The sequence below is a fragment of the Mycteria americana genome, chromosome 7 (genome assembly GCF_035582795.1).
Source record: "Mycteria americana isolate JAX WOST 10 ecotype Jacksonville Zoo and Gardens chromosome 7, USCA_MyAme_1.0, whole genome shotgun sequence".
Taxonomy (NCBI): domain Eukaryota; kingdom Metazoa; phylum Chordata; class Aves; order Ciconiiformes; family Ciconiidae; genus Mycteria; species Mycteria americana.
The window spans coordinates 44,193,643-44,206,658 of NC_134371.1; the positions used below are offsets into that span (position 1 = coordinate 44,193,643).

The window sequence follows — 13,016 nt, forward strand, 5'->3', positions numbered from 1 at the left end:
AACACAAGATAATGGAGTCCTTCCCACAGGACCAACATCTTGAAATTTTCTTGGGAATTCCTTTATATGACTGTGAGATGATGTTTTGAGAATGTTCATCCAAAAGGCTGAACAGCCAAGACTTGTTAAAGAAAAGTACATAGTCAGATTAAGAAAAAAAAAGTTTCTACATTGAGTCTTAGAACAATATTGGAGGGAAACATCAAATCACAACTCTCTTACCTTGAACTCTGCATCTTTACAAAAGAGGCAAGGGTCATGGTCAATCATTCTGGACCGTTTGGCACAATCCAGAAAGCAAACTAACAGCAGCAATTTTTTCAGTGTGAATTTTGACAAAGCTTCTTCATGACCTAAAAAGATAGAACCCATTAAGTGACAGTTCAAAAATTAAGTGCTAAAAATAACCTATTTTTGGAAGTCATAGTTACCTTCTCTGTAAAGGTGAGGCACAGTAGGATGTCTGTATTCAGCTGCAATGTCAGGGTTCCAAAGCAAGCGATTAAGGATAAATATTGCTAGACCCATAACATCACTATTACTTTCCAAAGCTATCAGTTCTCCATAAACAGTCTAATATGAAAGGAGGGGGAAAAAGCAGAACTGTTAAAAATTACCTTCAATACTATGAGGTTTTTTTGAATAACATACATTAATGAAATTCTGATGTAGTAAATGGTAATTAGTTTCTAAAAATCAATCAGTTTTTCAAATCAGTCACTGAAGGATAAAACCAAAAGAAATTTCAGAAGATCCAGCCTCATGTCAAAATATGTATGATCATCTGCATCTGAGGAATCAATCAGGAACTTAAGACAACCACATTTTTCTCCAGTTTAGTTAAGAGTGAAACTGCTAGGAAACTACTTTTGTGTTATTGGTCAGGGAGTTAACTTCTACTTTCCTTGATTAAATATTTTCCTTTTTAATAAGGTAAGCACTTTTTTAAAGCAAGTCTGTTGTAATAATTTAAAAGAGATGTAAACATGCTATAACTGAATTGAACCTACCTGAATTAGTAAAACAGAAAATACAAAGAAACCGGAAACATCCCCTACTAAAAAAATTTGCTAGATGTCCTTTAAGCTTTGATTATAGACCATAAATTCTACACTTACCTCCAGACCTATACGCAGCCACAAAGGGTTGTAAGATAAAAGCCAGTTAAGGACTTTCTGCCGCTCTCCTGCAAGAGAGTGTCTTGTAACTTTACTTCCAGCAAACACTTAATATAGTAAAAATTTTTATCAACCGATTTTAGATTAAATCAACTTAGTGTGTGACTAATCCTTTCTCTACTTACAAAAAAAGAGAGGATGCAAAGTTTTAGTATTCTTACCTACATCTCTCCAGAGGTGTCTGTCTCTACGAACCAGCAAACGTCTAGTTTCAATCTCAACTTCCAGCTTCTTAATAGCTTTAACCATTGTTTCAGATGTAAACAAACGGCAAGCATCACGTCGTAACTTATTCAGCTTACGATGAGCCGTATAAGCTTTTAGAGATGCTTCATCTTTTGTTGGTGCTTTAGGAACACTGGTTTTATGACAGTTCTCTTCTCCCAAGATAAGAGCAGCTGCATTTACTGTTTAAACACACACAAAAAGTATGCATTTACATCTCAAATAAAGGTAGCTTGCCCACCACATTTATTTTTTCCTCTCTAAGTTCACATTTTGTTATTTTCCTTATGATTAATGATTTTATCCCTCAGGCAGCTTATCAGCTGTTGCACTAAACATATATTGTCAACTACATGTATATTACTCAAATATTTAATATAACAACGCTTATTTCATAAGCAAGCAGTGCTAGGAATTCAGTTTTAAGATCAATTGTACCATCTTCAATTTTTTAGATTGAAGCTAAAGACAGAGGAAAAAGTACATTACCATCCTTTTAGTAAAAGGACAGCTATAATGTTTTTCAGCAGGTGGGGATTCCCCACTCAACACCCACTGAGGAGTGCCACAGCCACCCATTCCAGTGTGTATTTCTTGTTGCAGAGCACGCTCCCCGTTCAGGTGTGTGGTATGCTGTGCTTGGCATGAGTAAGTGTGCCTTCCCCACTTATCACAAGGGGAAAATATGACTCTGAAAAGGGTTAGATGGTTATAAAATTCTGCTGGAATGGACAGCACCGTCTCCAATGCAAGAACTGCTTTTGGTTTAGCATATTCCATATTTTCTAGCATAACTGCCACGGAAACACATTACCAAATATGTGGTTTATGATTATCACAGTATTAAGTCAAAGGCTGAAAAAAAGGGAAACACAGGGGATACATAAGAATTAAAAACCAAAATTCTGCTCTTACCTAAGAGCTTAATGTCACACAAACTGAAGTGGCAAGTTGGGACTAGTGTTAAGCTAGTACTACTTACTATTCATTAATATTAATAAAGTACATTATATAACGTTTAAGAACATTAAAAGACAAAGTGAAAATTCTTGTACTCTTACCTTGTGAGGTGTTTGTTTTTACACTGAAGTCATCAGGGGTAAGTACAAAATTTAACCACCAGGTGAAACCTCGTTGCTGCTTCTCCTTCCAACGTTCATCATAAAACATGTTTTTAGCAGCAAAAGGCATTGGGTGCCTAGGGATGACTTTTAAAAAAAAAAAAAAAGTAAGCCTCTGCAGTTCTTGAAATGTTTGATAACCAATATACATTTCATTGTGGAAAGGATTAACGTTTGACACTCCATTTAGCACTACAGCAGAAAAAAGCAGATTGTTAGAATCTTCAGTGACTTGCAGATCAGCCACAAAACATGGATTAAGTTATTAAAGCACTAGAACAAAGACAAGATTTCTAGAACCCAGGCCTTTGCAATGCACATATTGGGGCAAAACCAACTTGAGTTGGATTACATCCAGGGAGAACCATTTTATAGATGCATTTTTCTGGTCAGATCAACTTAGTATTATTAGCTTTGCAAAATCAGTATCTTTTTGGTAAGAAGTTTTCTCTTCTTAGGTATTCTGTTGTTGTATTAAAATGTTATCAGATATGGAAGAGGCATTTTACTGATAACCATCAGTCAGCCAGGAACATATCCGTATTGTAGCTTTTACACTTACAGGCAAAACTGGAGGAATGTAACATTTACCTTCAGCTGGGCATGTGTTGCAACCAATTTTCTTACGAGTAGTCAAAATGGAACGCGAAATGTTACATATATTTTTCTACTAGATTTTGATTCATTGTAGGTACAGTCTTGTATTTCATCTCAACTCTCACCAGTTGGGTCTTAACCAATACAGTACAGCTACCAGTACAGCAGTTGTGACATTCAGTTCAGTGTATACTGTTTTACTAAATACCAGAAGTCTGCCTACCTGTTTTCAGTGGTTTCACAAATATCAGGTGAGACTGAGCCAATCCAGGGATAGGTTTACTAATTCTGTTGGTAGTTTTAGATGCTTTCTGAAGTAAAGAACCTACAAGCATTAACACACAAATATCAACAACAAATATGTCAGTGAAAGTTAATGTATTAAGGTTCGTATCACTTATAAAGCATGGAACTAGAATAATTCCCCATGAACCCATACAAAATACCAATAATCTCCTGTTGATGGAAAAAGTTAAGCAAACCAGTTTGACTACAATTAAAAGGGAAAAATAGTTAAGAGTAAATAAGTGCTATTGTATTTCACAGTTCTTCCATACACCAAGGAAATGCACTGTTTACAATTCATTATCATATGGCTAGAAACACTAAGCTAAGTGGTAAAAACATAATGTGTATTCTATAAGCATCTGGGGTAAGAGGTATGACTTTAGGGCTTGACTCACCTCTTCCCAGTTAGATTGCATACTACATTGATACTCATTTCCAAGCAGCCTCACTTCTGTTAGTTTAGGCATCAAGGCACTAGCTAGTAAGTATTATCCACCACAGCGGTAGAAGGACTTTAATAAAACACAAGGAAAAAAAATGCAGATCTAGGCTTTCTGAACTCTCAACATGTAAAAATACACACTTTTAGCACAATCATTTTGCTATGTTGACACCAAAGGAAGGATTAAAAAAGTATGTTGTTGCAGATGTACTATAGTTGCTGCCTGACACCCCCTGACAAGATGGTACTTCAGAAACAAGAAAGATAGAGATCATAAATTACAGGTTGCACTCTCCTGCTTAACTGAAGTAGTGTTTTTCAAAGAACATTCACTTCTAGAGAAGTGAAGTCATTCCAATCTCTCATGCACTTCTAGTAAATTTTAAGTACATTCTGATAATTTTTAATAAAGTTGGATCTCAAATGGATTAAATTAATGACACGCATTTCAAAGTTAACTTAGCAGTGAAATACAGTTTTACTTTGTGAAGCCTAGAGACAACACCTATGCAATTAATAGAATAACAGGTTATATTTCTCAAGAAAAATTGTCAAGAAGAACGTAACTCAAAGCTGTCATCATTTTTGTGTTTTACAACTAGGGTTAAGAGACACCAAAGTAATTTTGGGCTCACCAAATACTTCCTTGTCCAGCCCATCTATCCTTACACTAATGGACAAATAGAAATAATAACCTGGTAGATAACACAGCTTTCCCTGCTAAACACTAACACAGTTAGTGTGTTATGTTTTTATGTAGACTATCTTAAACAGCCTGAAATCAAAGGGCATTGCTGAAAGCCCCAAATCAAATCTAGATCGCAGAACAGATCATTTGAACTGAAGAAAGCAGCATATGTTATTTTGATCTGAAAGCCATGATGAATTTTTCCTGTTAGTTATATCGCAGGGACTGCATGAAGATTCTGCAAATTAAATGCTTCTTTCAGTTACAGACCCTCGTCCTTCCTCTATTCCAGAGCATATTCGAGAACAGAACATTTAGAAAACCCAAAATACATTGAAATACAAGAAGTCAACTTCTTCTGGTCCTCAAGCAACAAAGTATTTGCAAACTATACAGGCAGAAAGATCTACACAAGGCTGACAACAAGCTAATTACAGACAGTAAAAAGCAGGCAGTGTGAACGAGACTTGAGAACTACATATTTGAAAACACACAACAGCAGCAATGGAGTGAAATACAATGGTAAGTGTACATATGACAGAAGTCTCGTGCAATGCATAAGTTTCTAGTAAATTTGAATTACATAACAAGGGCTCTGCTCAAGAACTGCGAGAGACTTTTCTTGTTACTGTCATTAACAAGGTTTACAAAAGAATAAAGTAAATTTGAAGCCAATTACATAACCAAAACTCTGACCTAGTTTTCAAATTTTTAAAATGCAGATAATATCTAACAAATTGCAAAGGCTTACATTTCAGAAATAGGAAATATATTCCTGACTGTTGCTTAAACAGTTCAGTTTGCTACACAGATTTCCATAATCAAAGGCATCTTTCAAAAAGTGGTAAACGAAGGAAATACTGCTCACCAGCTTTCTTTCTCTGCCCTACTCTCTCTCGGTTTGCAGGTTTGAAGGCTGATGGTCTTGCAGTAGTATGTGTTTTATTGTCCATGCTAGACGTAAGAGTTCTTTTTCTTTCCACTTCTTCCACATACACTGGAGCTGTAACTCTGCTATTTTCTACATATATTTCACTTTTCCTTTTACGACCCAAAGAAGTTGATCCAGTAGGAGACGTGTTTACTCTCTCATTGTGAGACTTATTTTCAGCTGAAATGGGACCTATAACTGGAAGGTGTTTAGATATTTCTGCTTTTGTATGTACAGGCACCACATTAGCACATTTCATTATTGCTTTACTAAGGCATTTTTTAGATTTTGGCTGGAGGGTTTCCATTCCTTTTCCTTCAGCAGCTTCAGGCTTATTTTTGATAACAGTGGCAGAAAGAACTGGACGCTTTTTTGGTTGGCCTCTGTGAGAAGAAATGCGAGTCTGAAGTTCCTCTGTAGAAGGAAAACTGAAATGATTTTCTTCAGGTTTGTCATAATGAAGTACCTGTGATTGTACATTAGGCATCTCAAAGACTTCATTTAAGTTGTGTTCTATATGAACATGTGTTTTTGTCTCTATGCCTCCATTTCTTTTCCATTTTGAGGGTAGGAATTTCTTCACAACATACGTCTCTTTAGTAGACGATATTAAAGCTGCCTCAAGTTTGGGAGTCTTTGATTGCTTATCTGACAAGCTGTCTTTCACAAATTGGTCAGGTGACAGAATTGGAACAGGCTGCTCTATTATATCTATATCCACTTGATAACTGTCATTTACAAAAGAATCTGGACTTAAAATTCTCCTTGTACTTAAAACAGGCACAGATGCTGAGTGCTCTGGAGTGCAAACTGGTGAGAGTGTACAATTAAGAACTACTTCATTGTTTGAAATTGGCGGTTGTGTTAATCCAGTAGAACTGTATGCACTTTCAGATTCTAATTCATTGTGCTCATCAACAAATTTCTTGATGTTACAGCTGTCTATTTCAGGCAGTAACTCCTCATTTTCAGTGGCAGCAACGTCTGAGAATGTAGATCTTCTCATTGAAAGTGGTGTGCAAACAGTATTACTATGTTCTTCTAGCATTGGTGCAATAGGAGATATAGGCAATTTATTTTCTGAGCCAACAAGAGAGTCATTTCCTGGGGATATACTGTTCTGCATTGCGTTCTGATTTTCACAAGGCTGAAGTGGACTTCTAATTCTGTTCACCTTCTGGGAAACTTGAAAGGTTTTATTAACATTTTTAACTTTCAAATTACTTTTTTTAACTTTCAATGAAACAGATGTTTCTGAAGAGTTTTTCTTTTTTATAGTATCCCAAAGACTCTTCTGAAAAAGAACCACAAGTAAAAGTTATGTAGAAAGTCAGCATACTAAGTTTTATGTGCAAAAGTGAACATTTTACTAGTGTATTCATTCAAAGTCTAAAAATACTATAAAAAGAACACCTAGTCCAAAATTGACCATAAGTTATTTCCAGGCTTGAAAGCAGCTTTCTTTGGTCATGTTTTAGTTTTATTCTCTAAGCTGTAATGCACCAGTATCTACTTTCCAACCCAGCTGAAAAATTTTGAAGACAACGAGCATTCCCACAGACAGCATCTTTTATCAATTTTTAATTCTCTTTCATTGAATTTTCTACTAAGAAAAACAGTCTCTGTGTCAGCTGTGCCAAAGTAATAGAATCGAGACACACAAACACACATTTACCTTTTTCTTCAAAGGCTGCTCAGCCACACCCAGGAGCACAGCTTGATGCTTTACAATGCCATTGATAACAAAAGTTACCAGTTCTCGGACTTTTCCTTCTTCTAATGGTGTCCATGTTACAGAAACAAAGATTCTTTGTCCTGACTATTGGAGAAAAAGAAATGTTTAATATCAAGCACTTAGGTACACTTATGTAACATCAAAGATAGAGTAATCAAATCAAATAGGAAACAGTATACAGAAGTAACATATTCTGATAACATGAAATGATAAACAATTAAATGTCAATTTTCCCCTCTGACATGTAAATTTAAGCAATGTCTATCGGAAATGTTGTCTTACTAAAAGGACATATACATCTTAATGAAGCTATAAGGGAAAGCAAGAAAGAACACCTATAAATATAACACACATTAGAAAGGACAAGATTTGAATAAAGGTAAGTAGAAGAAATTACATAATTTTTGCACATATTAACAAATAAGTCCTCTAAAGTAATTTTGAGAGAACTATATTTGGACTAACAATCGGAGGTTAATTTTTAGGACCTTAGCTGAATCTTAATACAAGTGTCAAATTTTTTAGTCAAATGACCTGCAAAGATAAGATTTGACACACAAGTTCATTGAATAAAAATGAAGACACTGCAAATAAACAAGGAAGTCATGGAGCTATGTATGATCTATATGAAGATTCTTCATGCACAAGTGACCTTTGCTGAATCATTTTGGTGGTCTGCTGATTTCAATACTAACAGACCAAAGAATGGGTATACCTCAGACCAAAAAATCAAAAACAGAGTGTGAAAATGACCAATCTCTTGAGCATTTGAATTAGGAGTTCCACCTCCTCAGGCAGATGCATTTAATGAAAACATACAAACTAATGCAATATGTGCTTAAACAGTAAAACTGGTCAACAACAGTATTCATCAATTACTATAGGAAGCTGCTATTCAAACACTTCACAGTGAGAGTCCAGCCTGTTTTTATAAGCACACTGTTGCAAGAGATCTCCAGAGTTTCCTCCTCTCTCACAAAGACTTTGGAGATTCTAGATTACCATAGATACATGTTTGCCTAAACTGTCCTTTTAAAAATCAGCATTGATTGGATTAACCATAGTTTATATTTCCTTGGGAATTGTAAAGATTTATTCCTAGATTAAGCCTGCTAGATTCGAAGGGGGAGGGGGATAATATCAGGCTTGCCCGAGGGAAGCTGAGGGACGACATGCCAGGGTTAGAAGGAGCGCGTGCCAGTGAGGGCACTCAGCCTGTGTCTCCGAGATGTGCAGGGTACACTGGGGCACAGCTGAAGTTGAACGGAGTTGAGCTAGTGGATACTGAGGCAATAGGAGCCAAGAGGGAAATGCCAGTGAAACACCTCAAAGCACACAAGGGGTGTTATTCTATGAAGGAGACACGGACAACAGCCCAGCTGAAGTGCCTCTACACCAATGCACACAGCATGGGCAACAAGCAGGAGGAGTTGGAAGCCATTGTACATACGGAAAACTATGATATGGCTGCCATCACGGAAACATGGTGGGATGACTCGCACAACTGGAGTGCGGCAATGGATGGCTATAAACTCTTCAGGAGGGATAGGCGAGGCAGGAGAGGTGGTGGGGTAGCCCTACACGTCAGGGAGAGTCTGGATAGTTTAGAGCTCGATGATGGTGATGATAGGGTGGAGTGTCTATGGGTAAGAATCAGGGGGAAGGCCAACAAGGCAGATATTGTGGTGGGAGTCTGTTACAGACCACCCAACCAGGATGAGGGACTGACGAACTATTCTATAAGCAACTGGGAGAAGCCTCACGATCGCTAGCCCTTGTTCTTGTGGGGGACTTCAACTTACCAGATGTCTGCCGGAAATACAACACAGCAGAGAGGAAACAGCCTAGGAGGTTCCTGGAGTGTGTGGCAGATAACTTCCTGACACAGCTGGTGAGTGAGCCAACTAGGGAAGGTGCCCCACTGGACCTCTTGTTCACAAACAGAGAAGGACTTGTGAGCCATGTGATGGTTGGAGGCCATCTTGGGCAGAGTGATCACGAAATGATAGAGTTTTTGATACGTGGAGAAGCGGCGAGGGGGGTCAGTAAAACTGCCACCTTAGAATTCCGGAGGGCGGACTTTGGCCTGTTTAGGAGACTGGTCGACAGAGTCCCCTGGGAGGCAGCCCTAATGGGCAAAGGAGGCCAGGAAGGCTGGACTTTCTTTAAGGAGGAAGTCCTAAAGGCTCAAGAGCAGGCTGTCCCCAGGTGCCGAAAGACAAGCTGGCGGGGAAGACCACCGGCCTGGCTGACTAGAGAGCTCTGGCTCGAACTCAGGAAAAAGAAGAGAGTCTATAACCTCTGGAAGAAGGGGCAGGTAACTCAGGAGGACTACAAAGGTGTAGCGAGGTTGTGCAGGGAGAAAATTAGAAGGGCCAAAACTGAGCTAGAGCTCAATCTGGCTGCTGCTGTAAAAGACAACAAAAAACACTTCTTCAAATACATTAGCAGCAAAAGGAGAGCTAAGGAGAATCTCCAGCCCCTAGTAGATGGGGGAGGGAACACAGTGACAAAGGATGAGGAAAAGGCTGAGGTACTTAAGGCCTTCTTTGCCTCAGACTTTAATAGTACGGCCAGTTGTTCTCTGGGTACCCAGCCCCTGGAGTTGGAAAATAGGGACGGGGACCAGAATGGAGCCCCCATAATCCAGGGGGAAATGGTTAGTGACCTGCTGCACCACTTAGACACTCACAAGTCTATTGGGCCTGATGAGATCCCCCCTGAGAGTACTGAAGGAACTGGCAGATGTGCTCACCAAGCCCCTTTCCATCATTTACCAGCAGTCCTGGCTAACTGGGGAGGTCCCAGCTGACTGGAGATTAGCTAATGTGACACCCATCTACAAGAAGGGCCAGAAGGAGGACCTGGGGAACTACAGGCCTGTCAGCATGACCTCGGTACCGGGGAAGCTGATGGAGCAGGTCATCTTGAGTGCCATCACATGGCATGTAGAGGATAGCCAAGGGATCAAGCCCAGCCAGCATGGGTTTAGGAAAGGCAGGTCCTGCTTGACCAACCTGATCTCCTTCTACGACAAGGTGACCTGCCTAGTGGATGAGGGAAAGGCTGTGGATGTTGTCTACCTGGACTTTAGTAAAGCCTTTGACACGGTTTCCCACAGCATTCTCCTGGAGAAACTGACTGCTCACGGCTTGGATGGGTGTACTCTTCGCTAGGTAAAGAACTGGCTGGATGGCCGGGCCCAAAGAGTGGTGGTGAATGGAGTTTACTCCAGTTGGCGGCCGGTCACAAGTGGTGTTCCCCAGGGCTCTGTGTTGGGGCCAGTCCTGTTTAATATCTTTATCAATGATCTGGACAAAGGGATCGAGTGCACCCTCAATAAGTTTGCAGATGACACCAAGTTGGGCGGGAGTGTTGATCTGCTTGAGGGGAAGAAGGCTCTGCAGAAGGACCTGGACAGGCTGGATCCATGGCCCAAGGCCAATTGTAGGAGGCTCAACAAGGCCAAGTGCAAGGTCCTGCACTTGGGCCACAGCAACCCCATGCAATGCTACAGGCTTGGGGAAGAGTGGCTGGAAAGCTGCCTGGCAGAGAAGGACCTGGGAGTGTTGGTTGACAGCTGCCTGAATATGAGCCAGCAGCGTGCTCAGGTGGCCAAGAAAGCCAATGGCATCGTGGCTTGTATCAAAAATAGCGTGGCCAGCAGGACTAGGGAAGTGATCATGCCCCTGTACTGGGCACTAGTGAAGCTGCACCTCGAATACTGTGTTCAGTTTTGGGCCCCTCACTACAAGAGAGACATTGAGGTGCTGGAGCGCATCCAGAGAAGGACAACAAAACTGGTCAAGGGTCTGGAGCACAAGTCTGATGAGGAGCGGCTGAGGGAGCTGGGATTGTTTAGCCTGGAGAAAAGGAGGCTGAGGGGAGACCTTATTGCTCTCTACAACTACCTGAAAGGAGGTTGTAGTGAGGTGGGGGTCAGTCTCTTCTCCCAGGTAACAAGTGATAGGACAAGAGGAAATGGCCTCAAGTTGTGCCAGAGGAGGTTTAGACTGAATATTAGGAAATTTTACTTCACTGAAAGGGTTATCAAGCATTAGAACAGGCTGCCCAGGGAAGTGGTTGAGTCGCCATCCCTGGAGGTATTTAAAGGACGTTTGGATGAGGTGCTTAGGGACATGGTGTAGTGGTGGTCTTGGTAGTGTTAGGTTTACGGTTGGACTTGATGATCTTAAAGGTCTTTTCCAACCTATACAATTCTGTGATTCTGCTTTGCTCTCTATTGTATTATTAATTAACACGCTGAACAGTGAATTAGTATCCTCTTCATAACAAGTTCCCTCAGCCTTTTGCCTAAACAAGCGTCCTCCAACTTTTGAGAGGTCATTTTTTAAACACCTCTAATTCCTTTATCTCTGTCTTTAAAACCACATTCGCAGAGAACAATTAATTTTTTTTTTTTTTTACCTTACTGCAAAAAACCCGTCTCCTGAGCCAGGATTTGCTGCCTTCGTAGCCTATGACAGCCCCCAGGCCCCGAGAGGTCTAATCCCGCCATCTAAAGCTCCAGCTCTTCCCCTTTAACGCGAACCGGGAGATATGAACACAGCACCCACCACCCACAGCTCCACAGGGGTGCAGCTTTCGGGGTACCGGCTACCTAAAAACGTAGTACTACGCGGCCAGGTGACGCCTGAGTTCTCCCGGGGGAGGATTATGCTGCAAACCAGTAACACTCCTCACGCCGGCGGAAGGGCTTTCTCTGCCACCGAAGAGCGAGCGGCTCAGGCGGGGAGCGGCCCGGCCTCCCTTCGCCTCCAGCCCTTGGAACCGCCCAGCACCCCTGCCTGCAGGGCACGGCTCAGGGTCCCCTCATGCCTCACACACTCATACACGCCCCCGCGCCCTGTCGCAGCCTCGGGGGCCCCCCACCCCCCGCCCGGTACCTGCAGAGAAAAGCGGCGATGCTCAATGCTGAAGCCCCTGGCAGAAGCCGGGAAGCGGTCGACGACCACTTCGGCGTCCTCCGCGTTGGGGTTGTCGATGCCCAAGAGGCGCGTGCGGGAGGCGCCGACACGCAGACTGCCGAAGCTGAGGAACGGCGGCCGGGAGAAGTGGCTCAGAACCAGCACGGCTAGGGCTTCGTCCTCGTCCACGTCCTCCTCGCAGCCCGGCGCGGCCCAGCGCCGCCGCCTAGGGCTGGCGGCGGAGCTCAGCTCCCACACCGCCGCGCCGGGTAAGAAACCCGCGGCCATAGCCGGGAGCAGAACCCCGGAGCGGGAACGGCTCCAGCTCTCCACACAACCAGCGCTCCGACACCACACCAACCGCCGCGCCTCCGCCCGCCCGTTCAAACCCGGCGCCCCCGCCAATCCCCGCGCGGGCCCGCCCCCTCGCTTCTCCGCCAATTAGCACTGGGCGTTTTATTTAAACGGCCCGACCTCGCCGGGGCAGGAGGGAGGCGCTGCCGCGCGGCGGCGGGAGGCCCCGGCGCCGGCCTGGAGGCCTCGGCCTCCGCCCACCGTGCGTGAGGCTGCCAAGTGCCCGGCGCGGAGCTGGCCATGGGAGATGGCCTTAGGCCTAGCATTGGATAGCTTGAGCAATGCTTCAAAATTAAAAAAAACACCAAAAAATGCATTTAGCAAACCTTCATGCTAAAAAGCTACCCATATTAAAAAAAAAAAAAAAAAAATCACGTGAAGCCAAGTATTTTTCTAAATAAATTTAATTTACAAAATATTTTAAAATAAAAAGTAGAATGAGACGCACACAAATTTGATGAAAAAAATTGCTTCATCTGTTTATCTTTCACAAGCTTTCAAACTGAAAGACATACAGAATAGTGTGTTT

At 42.0% G+C, this 13,016-nt stretch overlaps 1 protein-coding gene across 1 annotated transcript in view; it reads right to left on the reverse strand.

The window, feature by feature from the left end:
- Positions 1-12,480, reverse strand: part of ASPM (assembly factor for spindle microtubules) — a 35,110-nt gene extending 22,630 nt beyond the window's left edge. The window contains exons 1-9 of the mRNA XM_075508158.1: positions 12,113-12,480; positions 7,146-7,289; positions 5,408-6,764; positions 3,345-3,446; positions 2,465-2,611; positions 1,340-1,585; positions 1,119-1,186; positions 432-573; positions 223-353 (exon numbers count right to left, since the gene is read on the reverse strand). Coding sequence (XP_075364273.1) covers positions 223-353; positions 432-573; positions 1,119-1,186; positions 1,340-1,585; positions 2,465-2,611; positions 3,345-3,446; positions 5,408-6,764; positions 7,146-7,289; positions 12,113-12,421 — 2,646 coding nt within the window. The 5' untranslated portion in view covers positions 12,422-12,480. The remainder of the gene's footprint in view (positions 1-222; positions 354-431; positions 574-1,118; positions 1,187-1,339; positions 1,586-2,464; positions 2,612-3,344; positions 3,447-5,407; positions 6,765-7,145; positions 7,290-12,112) is intronic.
- Positions 12,481-13,016: the final 536 nt, after the last annotated feature.